This window comes from Opisthocomus hoazin, chromosome 18 (genome assembly GCF_030867145.1).
Source record: "Opisthocomus hoazin isolate bOpiHoa1 chromosome 18, bOpiHoa1.hap1, whole genome shotgun sequence".
NCBI lineage: Eukaryota > Metazoa > Chordata > Aves > Opisthocomiformes > Opisthocomidae > Opisthocomus > Opisthocomus hoazin.
The window spans coordinates 19,280,625-19,302,219 of NC_134431.1; the positions used below are offsets into that span (position 1 = coordinate 19,280,625).

The 21,595-nt window shown below is 67.0% G+C and overlaps 1 protein-coding gene across 1 annotated transcript; it reads left to right on the forward strand.

Annotated features, from left to right (window-relative positions):
* The first annotated feature begins 1,864 nt into the window (after positions 1-1,864).
* On the forward strand, positions 1,865-15,367 carry TGM2 (transglutaminase 2). The gene is made up of 13 exons (XM_075438346.1): positions 1,865-2,161; positions 4,182-4,361; positions 6,422-6,664; positions 7,795-7,913; positions 8,462-8,590; positions 8,868-9,048; positions 10,344-10,479; positions 10,594-10,697; positions 10,819-11,058; positions 11,231-11,503; positions 13,803-13,963; positions 14,229-14,365; positions 14,603-15,367. The coding sequence occupies exons 1-13, from the start codon at positions 2,152-2,154 to the stop codon at positions 14,757-14,759; spliced, it is 2,070 nt and encodes a 689-aa protein (XP_075294461.1). The 5' UTR covers positions 1,865-2,151; the 3' UTR covers positions 14,760-15,367.
* Positions 15,368-21,595: the final 6,228 nt, after the last annotated feature.

The window sequence follows — 21,595 nt, forward strand, 5'->3', positions numbered from 1 at the left end:
ACCCCAGTGCTCCCCAAATGCTGACCCCATCCTGGGGAGGATGCCCCGAGCCAGCCTCCAGCGCAGAGCTGGGAACCAGCTCCCTGCTCCGACCCCGATTTCCCGCACGGCCCTGGGCACATCACCTCACCCCCGGCTCAGCGGGGCGCGCTGCCGGCCGGACCCCTGCCCTGTCCCGCCCCAGGGGAGAGCCGGGCTCAGCTCCTGCCGCTGCTGGCAGAGGTGCCAGGGCAGGGACAGACGCTGTCGGTCGTTCCCACTCTGTGCTTGGCTCAAAAACCAGACAGAAATTGTCTCAGTCCCTGCAGCCTGACCAGAGCCGGGCACCCCGGCTTGCTTGGCCCTGCGCACCCCGAACACCCCAACACCCGTCAGGGCGAGGAGCTGCTCCTGCACCAAGCGAGCAGAGCCTGGTTTGGATTGCTCTGCGGCATTCCAGGCTGTCACACGTTACCCAGCACGGGTTAGACACGTCCCGAGCGCAGCACCCAGGCTGCTGGGTGCATCCGAAGTTCACGCCAGGCAAGCGAGGAAGCGCGGGCTTGTTCGGGCAGAGCCAGACCCTGCACCCTCCAGCGTGAGCCCAACCGCACCGGCACGCGTCACCGCCGGCGGCGAAGGCCGCTGTGCCCGGGCAGCGGGGCCAGCTCGGGGCAGGCGAAGCCGACGGCCGGTGGGGCCGTGGGCTCCTGCTGCTGCCAGCCCCCCGTCGGCCCCGGCCCCACAGCCGCATGGAGGGGAGAGGGAGTCCCGCTCCGCCCGTGCCTGGAGAGCCGGGGAGTCCCCTGGACACCCCCTGCCCCCCCAGTGAGTGCTCCCTGCATCCGTGGGAACAGCTCGACCCCGCTCTGCCCACGCGGCGGCACCGGGGGGTCTGGGAGGATGAGGGCAATGTTTTGAGAAGCGGGACCCGGTGGTGGTAGTCAAAGAATCATGGAATCCCAGAATCCCAGCATGGCAGGGTTGGCAGGGCCCTCTGGGGTCCCCCAGCCCAACCCCCTGCCCAAGCAGGGTCACCCACAGCAGGCTGCACAGCACCGCGTCCAGGCGGGGCTGGAATATCTCCAGAGAAGGAGACTCCACAGCCTCCCTGGGCAGCCTGGGCCAGGGCTCCGGCACCCTCAGAGGGAAGAAGTTCTTCCTCGGGTTCAGCTGGAGCTTCCTCTGCTTCAGTTTGTGCCCGTTGCCCCTTGTCCTGTCGCTGGGCACCACTGGAAAGAGTCTGGCCCCGTCCTCCTGACACCCACCCTGCAGATATTTAGAGGCATTTCTAAGGTCCCCTCTCAGCCTTCTCTTCTCCAGGCTGAACAAGCCCAGTTCCCTCAGCCTCTCCTCGTAGGAGAGATGCTCCCATCCCCTCCTCATCCTCGTAGCCCTCCGCTGGACTCTCTCCAGTAGCTCCTCATCTCTCTTGAACTGGGGAGCCCAGCACTGGACCCAGCACTGCAGATGGGGCCTCCCCAGGGCAGAGCAGAGGGGGAGGAGACCCTCCCTCGCCTGCTGCCCACACTCCTCCTCATGCACCCCAACATCAGCACCGCTGCCCGTCCCGAGGGGCCGGAGACCCCCGGGCAGGAGAGGGACGGTGGGTGCGTGGGGCAGGGGGAAAGCGCCTGTCCCGGCTCCGCGCCCACCTCCCGCGGTGCCCTGGAGCAGACAGCGAGGGCTCCCGCACGTTTCCCCTCGGACAGGGCGGTCCCAGCCCGTTCTCCCCCCGGCCCGGAGTCCCCGGGCCAGGGAAGGGGACCGGCGGCCGCAATCCCGAGCAGCCGCGGCCGCCTGCCAGGACGGGCCGGGCACGGCGATAAGGCGCGGGGGAAGGACGCTTTATAAGGAGAAAACATTCCCCGCGTTCTGGCACCTCCGTGTCAGCCCCCTCCTCCCCCCACTCTCTTTTTCCCTGCCCGGGGGGCCCGGAGGGGCGGCGGCGGGGGCGGCCCCGGCGCCTCTGGGCGGGAGCCGAACCCCCGGCCGCTTTTATTTCGGTTTCCCCTCGGGGCGGTTGTTCCGAATAGGTGGGACCGAGCCCGCTGCGTTTCCTGGCAGCCCCGCACTCCGCTCCGCCGTCCGGGCGCGGTGTGCGCGGCGCCGGGCGCTGTCAGCGGGGCGGGCGGGCGCCGAGTTGCGGGACCGGGAGCGGGACCCCGCGCCATGGCCGAAGGTAAGCCCGCAGCACGGCCCCCCCGCACCTGCGCGGGGCCCGTCCCGTCCCGGCTGCGGGGGTCCGCCCGGACCCCCGGCTGCAGCGAAGGGGCGGGTTCGGGGGAGACCAACCCGCGACACGGGCAGCTGCCCCCCGCCCGGCGCGACAGCGGCGACAGCAGCGGGAGCGCGGGCAGCGGGGCCAGCAGCGTGCGCCCGCGTCCCGCCCCGGCTCGGGGGGGCTGTGGGGGCTCAGCCCGCAGTGAGGCTGCCGGCCGTCAGAAACCCCCTGCGCGGGGGGGGGGGGGGGGGGGGGGAAGGCAGCCCCCACCTCCCCCCGCGCCGTCGCCAAAGTCCCGGGACACGGGACCGTGCGGTACCGACGGGCACGCAGCCCTCGGTGAGACGGCACCGCTCTGCCCCGGCTCACCGGGCTCCCGCACCGCGGCACCCGCACCAGCGTGCGGCCCTGGGCTCAGGCGCTGCCGGCTCGCCGCACGACACCGGGCCACTGCGTCCCGCACAGCCCTGGCTCCCGCGCAGCCCTGCCTGGCCCCGCGCTGCCGTCTGCACGCCCGGGCAGCACCGCAGCCCCCTCCCCGCCCGTCCCCCCGCACTGATCGTTTCGGGAAGGGGCACCTGCGCTTTGGAAACCTGCTTTCTGCTCAGTCCCCCGAGGACCGTAACCCTGGGTGGCTGGGGCCAGGAGGAGCCCCCATCCCACTCTCTTCACGTGTGAATTTTCAGCGAGTTTGGCTCGCCGGCAGCGGGGTTCGCGCTCCCACAGTTCATGTGCTGCAGCAGAGCCGCGTTTCCGCTCACAAAGCGGGAGGTGGCGAGGGAAAAGTCCTTGCCGCGCTCTGGCCGCGCTCCAGGGCCCCGACGGCCGGGCTGGAGGGACCTTGCCCTTAGCCACGGGCAGTCCCAGCCGCCTGCAGCAGCTCCCGCGGCGCGGTGGGGGTCGGCGATGGGCCCGATCGCCTCCCCCCGACGCGCGCCGCGATGCGCCCGTGCCCGGAGAGCCGGGAGCGGGGTTTCCGTTCAGCTCTGGGAACGGCGAGCTCGGGGTCAGCGCTTGGCGTCTGGCACCGGTGCGAGGAGGGCTCGGTGACCCCCACTGCTGGCACGCCCGGGAGAGCTGCGGCACGAGGGCGGCAAGCTGAGCGTCGTCCCTCCCGAGCCGCCCCGGTCCCCGGCTGGCACCGAGCTCACCGTGTGCTCTCCTGCGCAAAACACTTCTGCTTATTCTGGCAACCAGCCCGGCCGCCGGCAGAGCATTCAGGGGGCGCCGGCCTTGAGCGGTGACAAGCGGCATCGCCCCAGCGCAGCGCCTGGGGCGGCGGGGAAGGGGCTGACGGCCGCTGCGGCACGCAGCCCTGCCTGCGTCGGCTGGGTGGGAGGCAGAGCCGAGCGCCCGAGGCTGGGGAACCAGACACCCTCTTTGTCACCGGATTTACAGTCCGTCTCCCTGCTTCGTCAGCCGTCACGGGGCAGTGAAGCTGCCTGGAGAGCTGCCCTCGGCCTGCTCGAGGCACAGAACCGTCCCTGGCGTTCCCTGGGCTCAGCAGCGCTCGCGGGGGGTGGGGGCACACAGCAGCAGACCCCAGCCGACGGCCCCACGCCGCCCAGAGAGCGGAGATGAGCCCTGGGCTTCGCTCCAGCGCTGGCTGCCGTGCCCCTCCTCCGTCGTGGTACCGAGAAACGCGGCACCGAGCTCGGGCGGGCGGGCAGCGCTTCGCTGCGAGCTCGGCTGCCGGACCCCCGCCCCGGCCCCTCGCAGCGCGCAGAGAGCCCAGCCTGCGGAGCCCGCCGGGGGGGATGCCCGAAGCCCGGCACGGCCGCAGTGCCCAGGGCCGTGCCGGGCACACCAGGGGAGGACGGGGCAGCTTGGGCAGAGGAGGCTGCTGAGCCCCGGCACCAAGGTCCAAGCACCCAGGGCTCAGGGTGGGGTAACAGCGATGTCCAGCCCGAACGTGGAGACGGCACGTGCGGGGCACGGCTGCGTCCCGGGAGCGCTGAGCACGCTGCTGCCGTTGCAGATCTGGTGCTGGAGAGCTGGGACCTGCAGTGCGAGCGCAACGGCCGGGAGCACCGGACGGCGAAGCTGGGCTGCCGGCAGCTGGTGGTGCGACGCGGCCAGCCCTTTGCCGTCACCCTGCACTTCTCGGGCAGGAGCTACGAGGAGGGGGTGGACAAACTCGCCTTCAACGTCGAGACGGGTGAGTGCCACCGTGCCCTGCGCCGCAGCCAGCGCCGAGCTGCCCGCGCCGCGCTCACACCGGCGCTGTGCCCGGGCGCCCGTCCCATCCCGCCCCGTCAGAGCCTGGTGCTGTGCACAGCTCTGATACCAAGGTGGAGAGAAAAGGTAGAAACGGCTCTGTAACGAGAGCAGAAGGGAAGCGAGAAAGAACCAGAAGGGAAAGCTGCCGCCCGCTTCTCCCCATGGCCAAGGCAGACGCGGGCCCACGCCAGAGCCACCGGCTCCCCGGGAGCTGCCTGGGCTGTGGCCAGGGAACCCGCCCGGGTCTGTCACCTTTCTGAGAAAGGCCAGAAGGGAACCTCCTCAGCCCTCGGGCCGCACAGCGCTTTCGCTGAGCCCCCCTTTACCCAAGCCCCCCAGCCCCCATCGCGCAGACCCCCCCCAGAGCGGGGTTTGCTCAGCTGAGGCGCAGGAAACACAAACGCTGGCGAGAGGAGAGGCTCCCGCTGAGCCTCCCCAGCCCCACGGCGTGTCCCCCCCAGCAGTGCCAGCGCCGGGGCACAGGGGCCGGGCACAGCACCCAGCAGGTCCCCATGGCTCCGTGCCGGGGGCTTCTCCCATGGCTGCTGTAGCCCTGGCACGAGCCCACTGGGAGCCGTGGGGACGGGGACAGGGACGTTGCTCCCGTGGCCACAGCCGGGTGCAGCCGCCGGGCAGGGGCTCGGCCCCCACCGGCTCGGAGGAAAGGGGGAGGAAACTGTTTCTTGGGCAAGAGTTATTTTGGGGCTGCAGCGTCCTGCTGAGTCAGCCAGGGCAGAGCTCAGAGTGAAGCTGCGCCCGGGTTCCCTCGCAGTCTGTGATGCTCCTTTTCTCCTAAATGCTCTGACCCCACCGTGGGGTGACAGACGCCAACCCAGCACCCCCGGCATCCCCCCAAACCGGCAGCTCCCCTATTGCCCCCCGGTCCCAAGGCAGCCATGGTGGGGGTCCCCTGCCCGCTTCACCAGCGGGGAGAAGCCCCCCCGCGCAGCCTCGTGGGGTGAAGGCTGCGTCGGGCTGGAGCACAGCCCCGGAGCTTGCGAAAAAGGGGGCAGAGGTGCTGCAGCTCTCACAGAGGCCCCAGCACGTCCCTCCCCGGGCCAGCAAGGTGCAGCCAGCGCAGGGGCCACCAGAGCTGGGCCCTGGACAGCGAGGCCACCGCGGCCACCGCCTGCGGGGAGAAGGGAGGCGAATGGCTCTGTGCAAAAATAGAGCCCGTATTTTTAAAGCAGGCGTCCCTGAAAGGACAGAGAGGAGAAACTGTGTCACTCCCATGAGCTCATCGGTATTTTTGGTGACTTGCCTGGCATCCTGCCCACGCTGCGGGCGAAGGCTGGCACGGAACCAGCCCAGGGCTGTGCTCCCGGCGGGGGAACGGACCGCGGCGGCGGCAGCACCGGCATCCCCACGGGGCCGGGCTGGGCTGGGCCCGGCGTCGCCGCTGCCCACGGGAGCGATGCTCGGAGCCAGCCCGGCGCAGGTGGCTTGGACGCAGCCCCGCGCGCGCAGGGGCCGGGACGGATCACGCTGTCCTCGGCGCCAGCGCTGCGGCCACTGATGTCATCGCTCACTGGGGGTGTTGGCAGCAGCGCCTGAGGCTGCACACGCGAAGTGGGGTTCCTGCTGAGAGCACCCCGGTGCTGGGGACCCCGCTGAGAGCACCCCGGTGCTGGGGACTCGCAGCCGGGCTCTGCGGGGACGCAGTGCCGCGGGGACTCGGTGGCTCCGCTCGGAGCAGAGGCAGGAGTGGGTGCAGCCGAGGGGAGGACGCACGGCCCCGGGGTGAGCACCCCGTCCGCTCCCCTGGCCCTGGGGCACCCATGGGGCGATTCCCACCCTCCCAGACAGCAGCAGACCTGCCTGAGCTTCCCACGGCTGCGCTGCCCCGTGCCCCCAGCGAACAGCCCTGGGTCGCAGGAGCCGAGGTCGGGGCGGAGGGTGTGGGAGCACCCCGGGCAGGTCCCCTTGGCGCAGCCCCTGCAGCGAGGGGCTCCCAGGGCCCCCCAGCACCGGGAGAGCTGACGCGCTCCTTCTTGGCAGGGCCCTGCCCCATCGAGACGTCGGGAACCAGGTCCCACTTCGCCGTGACCGACTTCCCGGAGGAGTCGGGCTGGAGCGCCGTGGTCCAGCAGCAGGACGGGGGGTCCCTCTCCGTCTCGCTCTGCTCCCCCGCCAGCGCCTGCGTCGGCCGCTACAGCCTGACGCTGGAGACCTCCACAGGCTACCAGGGCACCAGCTGCCACCTCGGGGACTTCGTTCTGCTCTTTAACGCCTGGCACCCAGGTGAGGCTTTCACCTTCCCCAGGCCGGGGGTCCCCAGGTGAGGCAGGCACGAGCCGCACCCCAGCTCTGCCGGGGCAGCGCATCCCCACGGGCCTCGCACCATTACGAACCCCAGGTGCCCTGAGCTCGGGTCTAAGCAGAAACCCCCACTTTGCTGCCACCTCCACACGGTCCCCGCAGCAGGACGGGGCCACGGGCACCATCCCTCCCCCCAGGACCCCCACAGCCCCTTTGCCAGCGCCCCAGACGCCCGGCACCCCGTCCCGGCTGTCCCCACCACGCGGTGCCCTGCAGAGCTCACCTCGGCGGTGCTGGGGGAAGCCCTGGGCAGCAGCTCCCGGCTGGTGGACAAGCAGGGGAAGAGCCCCTCCCTGGCTCTAATTAATTGGCTCTAAGTAATTGCCCCCACCTGGCCCAGCCCTGCCCACCCCGGGGCTGTGGACCCGGCTGCGGGCGCAGGGAGGTCACCGACGCGGGGAAGCCAGGAGGGAGGCTGGGTGCTGCGGGGTTTGCCGGCGCTGGGCAGACGAGAGCCGGGATTTTCCGCTCTCGCCGTCCTTGCTCTGCCCCGCTCGCCGGCCGGCCCCGCGCTGGAACCTCCGATTTCCTGCGTCCCCTCGCTCTGCGCCAGCCCCGCCGAGATAAGGGCGTTAGGAAGCCCTGGGCGAGCTGTGCCGAGCACTGTGGGTGTTGTTGTTGGGTTTTTTCTGAAAACAATTCCAGCAAAGAGTGATTTTTCCAGCAGTAACTGCTGTGAGAGCAAAATGGCTTCAGCTGCGAGCTCAGCCAGCGCTCCCCGTTCCCACTGCTCGCTTCTCCCACCAGGGAGGTTCCCCCCGCTGGGAACAGACCCGGCTCCGTAAAACACCAGGGGGGAAAGAAAGAGAGAAATGAGAAAGGAAAAGAAAACCACCAGCCCGCTGAAATTTTCCCATCAGCTGAAATCCAGCTGAGTGGAGGTTCTCCAGGAGGTTTTTCAGACGGGAGCCGTTCCAGCCCCCGTTGCCTCATTTCCCACCAGAGCGGTCCCCGGCTGCTGCCCGGCGCGTCCCTGGGGATGGGGGCTCTGAGCGGGGCCGGGGTGCGGGGCAGAGCCGCGTCCCTGTCCCCAGCTCCAGCTCTCCCCGCAGAGGACACGGTTTTCCTCCAAGACGAGGACCAGCGTCACGAGTACGTGCTGTCCCAGCAAGGGCTCATCTACCAGGGCACCCGCGACTACATCACCTCCACCCCCTGGAACTTCGGCCAGGTGAGCAGGCACGGCCCCCCGGCACCCCCGGGACCCCCAGCCCAGCACCTCGGGGGGATCCAGCCCCACCACGCAGCCGTGGGACAAGCAAACCGAGACGTCCTTTCTAGGAGGGGACGCGCTGACGTCGAAGCGTGGCAGAGCGAGGGGAGCGCTCCCGGGGGGGCCCCCGAGGCTGCACGCTCCTAATCGGGGCGGCCACGCTGCGCCGAGAGCCGGCACCCGATAACGCGCCGGTGCCGAGCCGGCCGCGCCGATAAGGCAGCCCCCGCAGCCACGCTGCGCCCTGGTCCGGGGGGAGCCCGGCCGCCCTCCCCGAGCTCCGGGCTGTTCCGGGGGGGCTGCGGGGCCGGTGGGAGTGGGGCTCCCTCCGCAGCGTCCACGCCTGGATTCAGGGAAGGGCTGTGACTCAGCCGGTGGTGGGTTTTTCCCGGAGGTCAGGTCTGTGCAGGAAGCAGGATCCATGGAGAGCCAGGGAGCGAGGACGGAGGCGGGAGAGCCCCCGCGCACCCTGGGGACCTCACAGACCTTTTTTCCCCCCCCTCCAGTTTGAGGAAGACGTCTTGTCCATCTGCCTCAAGCTGCTGGACACAAACCCCAAATTCCTGAGGGACCAGAACCGGGATTGCTCCCGCCGCAACGACCCGGTGTACATCGGCAGGGTGGTGAGCGCCATGGTGAGTCCCATGGAGCTCCAGCACCCAACAAGGTGTCCTCAGCACCCCATGGCCGGGATGCAGGCGGACGCGGTGCGAGAGCGCGCCGGGATGCACGCGGACGCGTGCATCCCGGCGCGCTCTCGCACCGCGTCCGCCTGCATCCCGGCGAGATCTTGCATGGCTCCAGGATGGCTAACGGGGGGGTGACAGCACGCAGGGGCTGGAGAAAGGCGCTTTCCCTCCCTCACCAGCCTTCTCCCACCCCTCCATCGCGGCCCCTCTCGTCGTGCCGCAGGTGAACTGTAACGACGAGGACCGCGGGGTGCTGGCGGGGCGGTGGGACAACCGCTACGAGGACGGGATGAGCCCGATGGCCTGGATCGGGAGCGTGGATATTCTCAAGAGGTGGAAGACGTTTGGGTGCCAGCCCGTCAAGTATGGCCAGTGCTGGGTCTTCGCTGCCGTGGCGTGTACCGGTGAGAGCGGAGGTCTCCCGCCTGCCCTTCCCCACCCGTGTCCCCCCCCAAGCCCCCTGCCCTCCACCCGCTCCCTGGGGAGCTGCCGGGGCGGAGAACAATCAGCCCGCGGTGATTACTTCGCGGTGAAGCGCTCTGTTATTCCAATTTGTCAGGAAATGGAGGGAAAAAATGACAGAAGAGGGCCCTGGCTTTGCAATTAGCGCTGCCAGGCAGAGAGGGAGGGGCCGGGCGCGCGGCGCAGGAGGAGGAAAGTGGCTCTAAGGTCAAGTTTGCAATGAAGTCATAAATCCACTGAGCTCGAAATCATTTCGCAGCCACCAAGGCGGTCGAGCTGGGGCAAAAGCGAAGAAAAAAATATTCCAGGCTCGGCGCTGTTGGGAAGCGCGCGCTCCACTTGCCCGCTCGCGCCGGTTTTGCCCCAAGGAAAGCGCCTCGCTCGCTGGGTTGCACGCGCGCGCACCGACAGATCGCAGACAGACGAGGTTCTTTTTAGAGGAGAGGAATGGCGGAAAACTAAAGTGGATTTTTCCTCCACTCTCAGAAGTTTATAGCCTGCCTTTGGAGCGTTGTAACTACCTCCCCGCTCCCCGGGGAGCTCCGCGCGCAGTAAAAGGCAGCTGCGAGATTAAATACGAGGTTGCAGCGCGCTGCTGCCCGTGCACTCCCTCAAAAGCACTCGCAGCCGCCTTTGTGCCTTTTTCTGCTGCGATATCGGAAGCCGGCAGGCTGTCGGTGCCGCGTGCCGCCCGTCTCGCCCACGGCACGCCGAGTCCCGCGGCAGCTGCAGGAACCGGCTCGTCCTGGGGATCGGGCCCCGGGCATCGCTTTTTGGGGGGAGGAAGGGCAGGAGCGGTGCAGACCGGGGGCTCCGTGGGATGGGAGCTGTGCGAATTCGGGGCTCTGTGGGACAGGAGCTGTGCAGACCCAGGGCTCCATGAGCCGAGGGCTGTGTAGACCAGGGCTCGGTGGGATGGGAGCTGTGCAGACCGGGGCTCCATGGGACGGGAGCGGTGCAGACCCAGAGCTCCATGAGCCGAGGGCTGTGTAGACCAGGGCTCCATGGGACGGGAGCTGTGGGAATTCGGGGCTCCGTGGGACGGGAGCTGTGCAGACCTGGGGCTCCGTGGGACGGGAGCTGTGTGAATTCGGGGCTCCGTGGGACGGGAGCTGTGCAGACCGGGGCTCCATGGGCCGAGGGCTGTGCCAACCGGGGCTGTGCCCCCCTGGGACTCCCCGGGGCAGGAGCCGTGCAGACCCCGGCCCCCGTCTCACCCTGCCCGGCCTCCCCGCAGTCCTGCGGTGCCTGGGGATCCCCAGCCGGGTGGTCACCAACTACAACTCAGCCCACGACACCAACGGCAACCTGGTCATTGACCGCTACCTGAGCGAGACCGGGGAGGAGGACCGGCGCTCCAGGGACATGATCTGGTGAGCGGCACGGCGGGACCCCAGCTGCCCACCCCCGGGGCAGCGTTTGCCCCTTCCGGAGCCCGGTGGGCGCAGGGGAGGCTGAGGACCCTACGTCCTGCCCTCCCTTTGCAGGAACTTCCACTGCTGGGTGGAGTCCTGGATGGCCCGTCCGGACCTGGCACCCGGCTACGATGGGTGGCAGGCGCTGGACCCAACGCCCCAGGAGAAGAGCGAAGGTACGGCGTGCACCACGCAGGTGCTCCGTCCCACCCCGTGCCCCCGGCACGGCGGGGTCTCCCCCCACCGCGACCACGTCCTGCCAAGCCCGGGCGGTGACGGCGGCTCCGCTCCCTGCAGGGGTTTTCTGCTGCGGGCCGGCCCCCGTCAGAGCCATCAAGGAGGGCGACCTGCAGCTGAAGTACGACATCCCCTTCGTCTTCGCCGAGGTGAACGCCGACGTGGTGTACTGGGTGACGCAGCGCGATGGGTCGCAGAAGAAGAGCACCCACTCCTCGGTCGTGGGGAAGAACATCAGCACCAAGAGCGTGGGCAAGGACAGCAGGGAGGACATCACCCACACCTACAAGCACCCGGAGGGTACGGGGCGGCAGAGGGGGCAGAGACCCCGGGGGTGGCGGTTGGGAAACAGAGTGGGGGAAGGATTAATTAATGCAGCGACTGCACCGAGAGGGCTCCAGGGACAGGGGCAAAGCCACCAGGACCAGGCCCTTCCCTACCCGCCCGGGAACACGGTTTCCGTGCACCGCAGGGTCTGAAGAGGAGAGAGCAGTGTTTGCGAAGGCAGAGCGCGGGACGAGCTCTCTCAGGGAGGAGGACGAGGGGCTGCACCTCAAGATCAAGCTGTCGGAGGGCGCAAACAACGGCTGCGACTTCGACGTCTTCGCCATCATCCGCAACGGCACCGACGCAGAGCGGGTCTGCAGGCTGATGCTGTGTGCTCGGACCGCCAGCTACAGCGGCACCGTCGGGCCCCAGTGCGGCATGAAGGACCTGCTGAACGTCACCCTCGCACCCCGCGCAGGTAGGACAGCCCAGAGAGGGGGCTTTGGGGACGGCTGGGGCCGGGTCAGTGCTTTTCCCGTGTTCAGCTGCGTCTCCGGGGTGTGCGGGGCGGCCGTGGGGGCCGAGCACACAGCGCAGCCGAGCAGCAGCAAGCGCTGGGCACGTCCCGTCGGGGCTCGGCGCGGGGAGCCGGGGCCAGCGGGGTGGGCTGCGGGCTCACGCAGACCCCCGCAGCCCTGCTCGGGACCTGGGGCCGGCACCAACCTCCCTGAAAACACGGTGTGAGCCGGGGGCCAGGTCTGGCTCTCAGCCTTCCCCGTCCGCGCTCCCCCGGCTCGGCGCTGCCCGGCGTGCGGGGGTGGTTGAACCCCTCCGGCTGCATCACCGCCACCAGGTCGTCGGGTCGGCACGCTCCGGGCTGGCGTCGGGCAGCGGTCGGAGGTTTCTGTTTGATCCTGTGGAAAACCAGCAGCGTTAAACATGGCCTGGGGCTGGGCGGCGGGGACAGCCAGCACCCAGAGCCGGTGCCGGGGCGGTTATCCCTCCGGCAGCCCCGCACGGCCCATGCCGTGCCACCGCTGTCTGCCAGCGCCCGCCTCGGTGGGCAAAGCCCCAGGCTGGCAGGGCTCGTGCGAGCTGCGGCTCGGTCACAAGGCTGCTCGGCGGGCGATGCCTGCTTCGGGGCTTCGTCCGTGTTTCTCTGGATTTAATCTTCGGTGAAAGGATAAGGAGCACTGCTCGGGCAGGGGGCTGGAAACGCCTTCAGAGAGGACGGCGGTTGCTGCCCAGGGCAGAGGCTGTGCCCATCGCAGGGCTCTCGTCCCAGGGCACCCAGTCGTGCTCGTCTGCGTCCCTCTCGCTCTTCCACGCCTCTGCGTCGCCCGCTGGAGCCGGGCGAGGCTGCTGGCTCCGGCAGGGTTTTCCCAGAGGCAGGGAGAGCGGGACTGGCCCCGGGGCAGCTCCGGTGGCCCGGTCCCGGGGTGGTCAGAGCAGCGCTGAAGCTCTCGGCTCCTCTCCTTGGGCAGGTGCGACGTCTCACGGCGCTTTTCGCCACAGGGCTCTCCTGGCGCCGGCCCGCTGAACCTTCCTTTGCCTTTGTTACAGATTAGTATTACCGCCCGGTAATTAAAGAAGAGTTTTGATTTATGTCAGTTTTCCACAGACCCTTCAGGGCTTGGAAACGAATACATCTGCTGTCCTGGAGCAGCCTAATTTTTAATCTACGCCGAGATCTGCGCTCCTAATGGGGCCCGTAACAAATGCGGCAGTCAGCTCGCTGCCATTTGTCGAGCTGCGTTACGGGAATAACCGATGTGCCGGCTCTTGCCGCCCAAGGGAAGCGGGACGCTGCCTCTGCTTGTGCCCGCAGCCGGTGCCAGCCCCGCAGAGCTGCCCGGGGCCGCGCGTTGCCCGGCCCAACGGAGGGGCCCGCTGGGCCGCAGGGTCTCGAGCGCTCCCGTCCATGAGCTCATCCGACGTCGTTTTCTCTGAGACTTTGATTACGAGCTCCCTCCCGAAGCTTCTCCCCGCAGTTCCTGCCCGGGCTCGCAGAGCGCGGGGCTCCCCGGGCTGCAGCCTGGAGGAACCCCCGTGCCGGTGCGGAGCCCGGCGCGCCACGTCCTGCCCCGGGAACGCCGGGCTTTCGTTCCGGGGTCAGGAACGCTCCGAGCTGAGCGAGGGCGGCTGCCGGGAGCTGGGCTGCCTCCCGCCACCAGCACCAGCTCCAAGCGTGGGCGAAGCCCCTCCAGGGCCCCGGTGCAGGCGGTCCCCGGGGTCCTGCCCTGGCACGTGGCTCCTGCCCGTCCCCACGCCCCAAGTGTCCCCTTGGCGCCCGGCGTCGGAACCCTGGCCAGGCTGTGAGGCTCCTCCATGCCGCCCCGAGCCGGGAGCTCGCAGCCCGGGTTCCCCACGTGGGTGGCACCCAGTACCCCACCAGCACCCCGGGGACCCGGCCGGGCGCACGGCGACGGGCTGCAAGGTGTCTGCGGCTCGTCTGGGAGACGCCAGTGATCTGGGGGTGGATGGCAGCTGAACAGAACTCATTTTCTCGGGGAAGCAGTTAGGCAAGGCAGCCGCAGCGCAGGCTTGCTCCCGGGTGCTCCAGCCCGCAGCTCGTGGTGCTGCCCACCCTGCAGTGCCCCTTCCAATGGGGAGTCCCCAGTGTGGGGGGGACCCCAGCTCCCCCAAGGCTTTCCCATCCTTGCAGGGTACCTGGAGAAGCTCCCGGGGAGCCCAGACCCGATGGGTGACAGCACGGCACCGCGGGCGCTGGGCCGGGCAGGGGACGAGCCCTGACCCCACTCTGCTGTCCCCTCCAGAGAAGAGCGTGCCCCTGCGCGTGCTGTACGAGAAGTACGGGGAGAGCCTGACCCAGGACAGCCTCATCAAGGTGGTCGCTCTCCTGACCGAGTACCAGACCGGCGACGTCGTCGTGGCCGTCAGGGATGTCTACATCCAGAATCCAGAGATCAAGATCAGGGTAAGGGCTCAGCACTCTGTCCCAGGTGGGTCGGGGGGGCATCTCCCTGTTCACAGGGGGTTGCTGCAGCCACCCTGGGGGTGACGTGAGCCCTGGGGCTGCCCCTCCACGGCAGGGCTCGGGCTGCAGGTCCTGTGCCGGTGAGCGGGGCTGCATCCCCCAAGGACCTGCATCCCCGAGGACCTGTCCCGTCCCACCAGGCTCAGGGCAGCACCGCAGCCCCCAGGCAGGGCGGTGCTGGGGGTCCAACCCCGCCTGCTTGTAGATTTTAGGGGAGCCGATGCAGAATCGGAAGCTGGTGGCGGAGATCAGCCTGGTGAACCCCCTGCCCGTGCCCCTGAGCAGCTGCGTGTTCGTGGTGGACGGCCCCGGCCTCACCGCCGGGCAGCAGACCAAGGAGCTGTAAGAGCTTTGCTCCCCTCGCCCGGCCGGGCCGTTGGGATCGGGGCGGGGGGGGTTTGGGCCCGGAGCCCCCCAGCGCGGGCAGCCCCGTGGGCCTGGCTCTGCTGCGGGCACGGGGAGCTCGGGCTGCTTGGGGGGCTCAGAGCATCCCTGCCCCACACCTCGCCGGGGAGGGGGCTCGGCCCTGCCGGGGGTCCCTGCCTCCCGGCGCCGTCCTGACGCCCCGCTCCCCGGCAGCGAGGAGCCCGTGGAGCCCCGGGCTGAGGCCAAGCTCCGGCTGGATTTGGTGCCGTGCCAGGCGGGGCTGTGCAAGCTGGTGGTGGACTTCGAGAGCGACAAGCTGACGGGGGTGAAGGGCTACCGCAACGTCATCATCGCGCCCCAGCCCCAGTGAGCGGCCGCGGCCCCCCCAGAGACCCTGCCTCCCCCCGCTCGCTTCAGCCCCCGCCGGTCCCAGCGGCGCGTGGAAGGGCGACCACCGAAGCCCAGCGCGACGCCGACGCAGCGGCCGCGGGGAGCAGGGACCGGAGAGAGGGGCTGGGGGTGTCCGGGGGTCCCTGCGGCCACCGCTCCGGTCACCGCCTTTCCCTCACCGGCCCGGGCGCAGCAGGGACCCCCCGAGCCTGGCACCGCCGGGCAGGGACCAGCCCCCTGCCCTATCCGCAGCGCTGCCAGCCCTGGACCACGGAGATTTCGTAGCCCGAACAGCGGAACGGCCGCCTTCCGCAGCGACCGCGCCGCAGCCGTGCCCACGCGTGCCGTTACAGCTCTCCGAACGCAACTCGGTAGAGAAGAGATCGTAGCCCGTGAGCCCGCTGCTGGCCCCACGTAACAGATCTGGTTCTGGTGATAGAAATAGATGCTGCATAGAACCCTACTGCCTGGGGAAAGCAGGGCATTCGCTTTAATAACTGTTCTGTCGCTCCAAGCACCGTGCAGCCAGGGCTGGGCGTTACCTTGACATGAACTACCCGAATAAAATCTTTGTTTTTCACTTTTAAATCTGTCCCGGCTCTTCCTGAGCACCCAGCAGCTCCCGGTCCAGCACGACGCGGTGGGGTTAGCGCCGTGGCCGGTGCTTTGCTGCACCAAAGCCGCGCTGGCAGCTCTGCCTCCCCCCGTCCCTTGGCCCCGCGCTGCAGGGCCGGCACAGCCCGGCGTTCTCGGGGTGCTCCGCAGCTCAGGGCTTGCGCCCAGAAAGAGTGGGCGCGGGGCCCCGTGTGACGCCCACGGCTCTCCCGGTGCCACGGCAGCACCCACGGCACGGGGTAACCCTGCAGCCCCCGAGTCCCGGCACGTTTCTCCCGTGGCAGGAAGGGCACTGTGCTGCGACAGCACGAAGGACAGGGGGGAAAACCGTGCCGGAAATTAAACGAACGGATTTTGTGCACCCAGGGTCTCGTCGGGGCCGGCAGCTGCCAGCGCGGCCGGAGAAAGCGTGGGCCCGAGCCGAAGCGCGGCTGGGGACCAGAAACCCAGCCTGGGGGCGAGGGAAGGGGGCGGCTGGGGACCAGAAACCCAGCCTGGGGGCGAGGGAAGGGGGCGGCTGAGCGCAGGGACGCGGGAGGACAGCGGGGACTGGTCTCGAGCCCGGAACAGGGGTCAGGGCACTGCTGACAAGCGCTTCCCACGCCGGAGCACGATTTCCCTCACTGCCTCCCCCCAGACATCCCGGCAGCCTCCCTGCCCCTGTTAAACCAACACCAGAACGACCATCACAGAACTGGTGCTCTCCTGCTGCAGCCAAGTTCTCCCCCCCCAGAGCAGCCCAGGCAGAAGGGACGCGCCTGGCCCAGCCACCGCCCGCCCGAGCAGGGGGACAGTCTGTAGCACAAGGGGACCCCGGCCCTGCCCGCGGCTCTGGGGTCTCCGGTCCCGTCCACGGTTCAGGGTGGATGGGGAGACGGGAGCATTCCCTACCCGGGACAACGCGTCCTCCAGCCTCCCTCGCTGTCTTCGAGGGCAGATAAAATCTCTGTGCGCTGTGTTCCAGACGCAGCCGCTCGCCTCCCCCGGGGTCCCAGCGCCCTGGCTCTGCTCCCCGGGAGGGCCGGCGGGAGCTGCCCTGCTCCATCGCAGCCCCGGCCTCGGCTTCTGCTGCAGGTGAGGGGCTGCGGTGGGCTCCGGCCTCCTGCGCGGCAGCGGGTCCTGGGGCTGCCGCAGTCCTCCAGGACGGCCTCACCCCGCGGAGGGTTCACCACCACGTCTCGCCATCCCGCTTTTCTCGAATGCGACCAGAGGCTGGGACCTCCGCCGGGCTGCAGCCCAGACGCCAGCGGGGAGGAAGGCTCCTGCCCGCGGGAGGGACGAGGAGCTGACACGGAGGACACCGGAGAGGACACGGGAGAGCCGAGGAGCTGCCAGCAGCAGCTCTGCTGAGGGACGGAACTGCAGAGGGGCCGACGCTGCGGCGTGGGAACAGGACAGGAGCTCCAGCAGAGCCGGCGATGCGGATTCTCCCCCCCTGCAGCCGGAGGGGAGAGCGGTGGGGACCGCGCCGGCCCCGGCTCCAGCAGCATCGAGCCCCGAGACACGGTCCAGGAGCTCCGGCAGCCCCGAGCGAGCAGCCGTGCCCGAAGGAGTTAACAGCACGAACCCAGCGCTGCCTTCCCCTGTCAGGAACATTCCTCAGAGCCAGCGATGATGCACAGCCTTACTTTAAAGAGCATTTGTTACACACAGCTCTGCTGAGCCAGGCTTCAAGCTGCTCAATGCCTGGTTTAAAAATAACCGGCAGCTCCTCTGGTTCGAAGCTGGGTCCTGATAAAATAAACATTAGCACAGCTATTTCTGAAGGTCACTCCCATCCATCTGAGCCTCCAGAGCAAGGCTGCTTTGATGAGAAACGAGCTCGTAAGCGACTCCAAATGCTCTGTTTATGGCTTGGCTCTGGGGTTTGGCTCTCTTAGCACTGGTTTCTCCCCCCTTAACCCCAGCAGACAGACACCCCCTCCCCGTTCCAGACTGTTTGCAGGGCCTAACGAACCACTCCAGGCCCCCGCGCCAAGCCCGCGGCCGTCTGCCCCGCACACCTTCGAACAGCGTGGCCGGTCCTGCAGCCACCGTGGGCCTTTCCCCGCTGGCTCCATCGCCTGGGGACAGCGTCCCCGCGCACCTCCCCGGGTCCCCGCACGCTGGACTGTGCTGCATCCATGAGACTCTTTGGCACTCTCGCCATGTCAGCGATAAATTATAAATTAAACATTTACATCATCCATTGCACAGGAGTATTTGTAATTCAGCGTTAGCCCAAGTGCCAAAGCAACGTGAAACTGTTTACGTGCAGAGGAGAGGTTATTCACACATCTCAGCTCGCCAGAGATGCTGACTTGCCAAGAAGTGACTGCAAACTCCTTTTGGGCTTGAGGACCTTTAACTTCCCCGCCTTGAGGGACTGAGAGTCGAACAAACTACCATAAATCAGAGCGCGCACAAGTACAATCCTGTGGGATGTCCAAATCCCACCAGCCCTCCAGAGCTCTCCCTCCTTCTCCGCACACACAGATGGGCTTCCACGCTCGCCCAACCAACGGCACACCGCGGAGGAACGCACCTAATAAAACCCAGACGGCCAGAGCTCCCGTGGGAAGCCTTTCCCAAGACGGCGGGAGGTGCAGGAGACACCACGGGGAGAGGCTTCCTTCCGTGCGGCCACCGAGCAGAGTCACCACTCGAACCACCTTCCCGTGCCTGCCTCAGCCCACGGCGCAGCCCCGGAGGGAAGAGCCCCCCAGCCCAGCCCAGCCCCGCAGTTTCGGTGCCAGCTCTCTGCTCCACAGGGCAGGTCCCCGTCCCTGAGCACCGCTCCTGCTGGGCTGGACGCACAGGCAAACCAGTACAGAGACTGGTGAGAGCTGGCCAGGCGCTTGCCGCAGACGGGCGTGCTTTCGGCAGCCACTTGTCTCTTCCCAGAGAGAAAAGACAAGACCCTAAGCCAGCCTGCAACTTACCACCAGTTCTCGCACTGATTCACTCCAGCAGCAGCGCGAAGCTTGGCCCGAGCGAGCCCGCCAGGCTGCAAAAGCAGAGCAGATCGCTGGGCGGAGGAAGACTCAGACACACACACGGACCAGGACCACTCTCCAGGGCCGAGGCTCGACGGGGCTGCACAGCGCCTGCCCCCAGGCTGCTGGGTGCTCGGTGGGTGCTCCTGTGCCCACAGCGCTCGTTTGCCTTCAGCATCTCCCTCCCAGGGCTGCACCGCTGCAACCCACGCCGGCTGCTCGCTGGCTGCCTTCCCACCCACGCGGGGATGGAAGAGAAGCGACCCCAGGGGCTTCCGGGGCAGGGGGACCCCAGCTCACTGCCGGGCTGGGCAGGGGGATCTGCAGGGCATCGCCGCCGGGCTCCTCCGCGAAGCCCAGCACAGCCACAGCAACGCAGCCGAGGGGAAGCCGAGAGGTGAGCTGGGGTTGGCCCCGCGCTGCTGGCAGCGCAGCTGATCAGAACAGACCTGGCTGAAGCCACTCAGCCTCCCAAGAAAAGGATTAAGCTTCCCTCACCCCAGAGCATCAGAAAAACTGTGAGAAGACATTTAGACTGTTTCAGCTGACGAAAAAATATTTCACAGTTAGCTCTGTGCCAGAAAACACACCAGGCAGATGCAGGGAGAGCACAACGGGGTGTCCTACGGCAGCGCACACTCCAGCCTCCGCTCCCGGGACCGCACACAAAACGTCTCATAGCCGCGTCTGCTGACTGCGGCAGAGCAGACGACTGTCGCCTGCTGTGGCAGTTCCACTGGCAGACGTCCCACCAGCTCACGGGCACGGCGGCTTCACCGGGTCACGCAGCAGCAGCTGGGCAGTTTAGCAACATGAAGCACGGGATTCGGGCACGTTCCCAGTGCTGCCACGCTCCTCCTGGGGGAAGCCCACCTCCACGCCGCTGTGCGGCCTCCCACCTCCACGCCGCTGTGCGGCCTCCCTGCGCTGGGCATCCCACAGCCGAGAGCACTGATCCCCCCGGTAAGGGCCTGGGATGTGCCAGCATGGGCAGCTGCCTGCATGATCACCAGCGTAATGGAAGTTTCGTCTGCTCCGGCACGCCTGGAGGCTTGGGAGGGTATCAGCCTTTACTAAACTTCTTGCTACACGGTGCTGTGTGAAGTTCCTACTGAAAATACAAGTAAAGAAACAATTTTCTACCTACTGTTGCCTTCCAGCAGACCTTTCACACGCTTCCTGCAAGCGAAAAAAGAGGGGAAGGAACGAGGAGGGAAAGGCTGCAGCAGCTCTCTGGAAGACACGAAGGCATTTACGTTGTAATTCACACCCATTTCCTTTCAATCCTCTTTCCCCAAGACCTTGCTTTTCACAATATAATCCCTCAAAGCAGCTTACGTGCTTCTCGGACTTCCTCGAGGAGCCCCGAGCCGGACACCTCACCACGGCTGCCGCGGCTCGGCGTGCTGACGGGCACGGAGGCCCTGCCTGCGCGCCCCAGGCCCCCGCGCAGCGCCACGAAGGCCAGGCCCGCGGGTATGCGAAGCCCCACGCTGCCATCCTCCCCGGCCGAGCCCGGTGCCGCTCAGCCGAGCCAGCTCCCCGCTGCCAACCCTCCCCTCCGTCCACCCAGCGCCGCCTGCCCTGGGAATCCACCCCGGTATCTCCTGCACCGCGCAGACTGCGGTCTGAGACTCTTTACTTGCCGTATTTCAACGAGAACGTTTTTATCCTTCTGCAGTGCAGACCACTGATTCAAACCTCACTCTCCTGTTACTTGGCTACGGAGAGAGGAATTCACTTTCTAAGATGGTACAAAACCAACACTCTTAGTGCTAATGCAAAGTCCTTGATCCTTGTACTGCAGCAGTACCAGCCCTCCAGGCTTCCCCGTTCATCTGGCTCCTTTTCCTCGCTTGTTTGCCCAAAATCCTCCAAAACACAACTAGCCCTCAGAAACCTGGTGGGCCCCGGCCTAGCAAACCGTAGCAAAGTTCCAACAGGACAAAGGTGCCAGTGGCACTTCCCTAACACCTTGTGAAATCCCTGGCAAACGCGCGTCCGCCTCGCCCCACTACCCTCTACGGTGACGTTTCCCCCAGACGGTTTAGAGGCTCGGGTTTCTCAGACGGCATGAGGTGCTTTTTATACTTTTTCTGTCTCATCTTAAAGAAAGATAAACGTACATAAAGTCTACAACTGACCAGGGAACGTACCAACACTTGGCCTGAGTGAGTAACTGGCCTAAGCCCCAGCACGCCCTGTCCGGGCAGCAGCCTGCTCGCCCCCAGGGCCGTGCCAGCCTGGCGTTCTCATCGCCACCACAACTGGTGAGCTGGCAGACCCACGCGCTGGGTAACTGGGATCGAGTTCTCGCCTTCTACAGCTGCCTGAGCCAACGTTAGCTCGTTACACAGCGATACCTGGTGAGTGTGCGGGCTGAGGGGAACACACACCGCTGCACCGAGGCAGTTAACGGCATCAGAAAGCTCCGTAACAATCAAGTATTTTTGGAGGTGGCAGTTTCAGTTCTTAACAAAAAGAAAAAAAAGAAAAAGATTCTCAAAGGCAATAAAGGCCATCCAGTACCTCGCCACGTTTTGTGTCTTTGAAAACCCCTCCAGTTCCTGCAGACACGACAGAAAGGTGGCCTTTCACTGGGAGGAATCGCATCAGACAGGCTCCCTCCTGCTCGCAGAAAGCTGCACACCAAACTCCTGCAAGCCTTTCCTGAAAGTGGTACTAAATATAGGCTGTTTAATGCAAGATCTGTAAATTGGTATAAAAACATAAGCAGCTTTACAGATACTCTCCAAGGCACACGAAACAATGACGGAGTTTGCCCAAAGCGAGCACGGCAGAGCAGTTAATGGGAGTGCAGGACCCCTAAGCCCCCACCCCCCGCCAATTAACAGCCAAGGAGACACGAGGACCCCCCCCAACCCCCACCCCCTCCCCCCGCAGCAGGAAGGCTCCGACTGCGCAGCACCACAGATCCGGCAGCGCCTGACGCTTGCGCAGGACAGCCAGGCTCCTGGCTTCCAGGCCTGGCCTTGGTTTCTTTCTCTGTACATTTTTAAGAGTAATTATTTACATATCCTCCATATCACCTCAATTCTACTTGTGTTCCTCGCAGTAATCACCTGAGAAAGCTGCACCTTGGCTCGGCTTACGAGCTGTCAGAACGCGGGACTGCAGCTCGACGCGCTCCAGTGATGCTCTACGTCCCCGAACCCCACGCAGGCGCCGCTCAGCAGCCACTGCCTCCGACGTCCGAGGGAAAAAC

Coding starts and splice junctions, on each gene's coding strand:
- TGM2 (XM_075438346.1), top strand. Junction 6,665..7,794: donor CTTTAACGCCTGGCACCCAG/GTGAGGCTTTCA, acceptor CTCTCCCCGCAG/AGGACACGGTTTTCCTCCAA. Junction 9,049..10,343: donor CGCTGCCGTGGCGTGTACCG/GTGAGAGCGGAG, acceptor GCCTCCCCGCAG/TCCTGCGGTGCCTGGGGATC.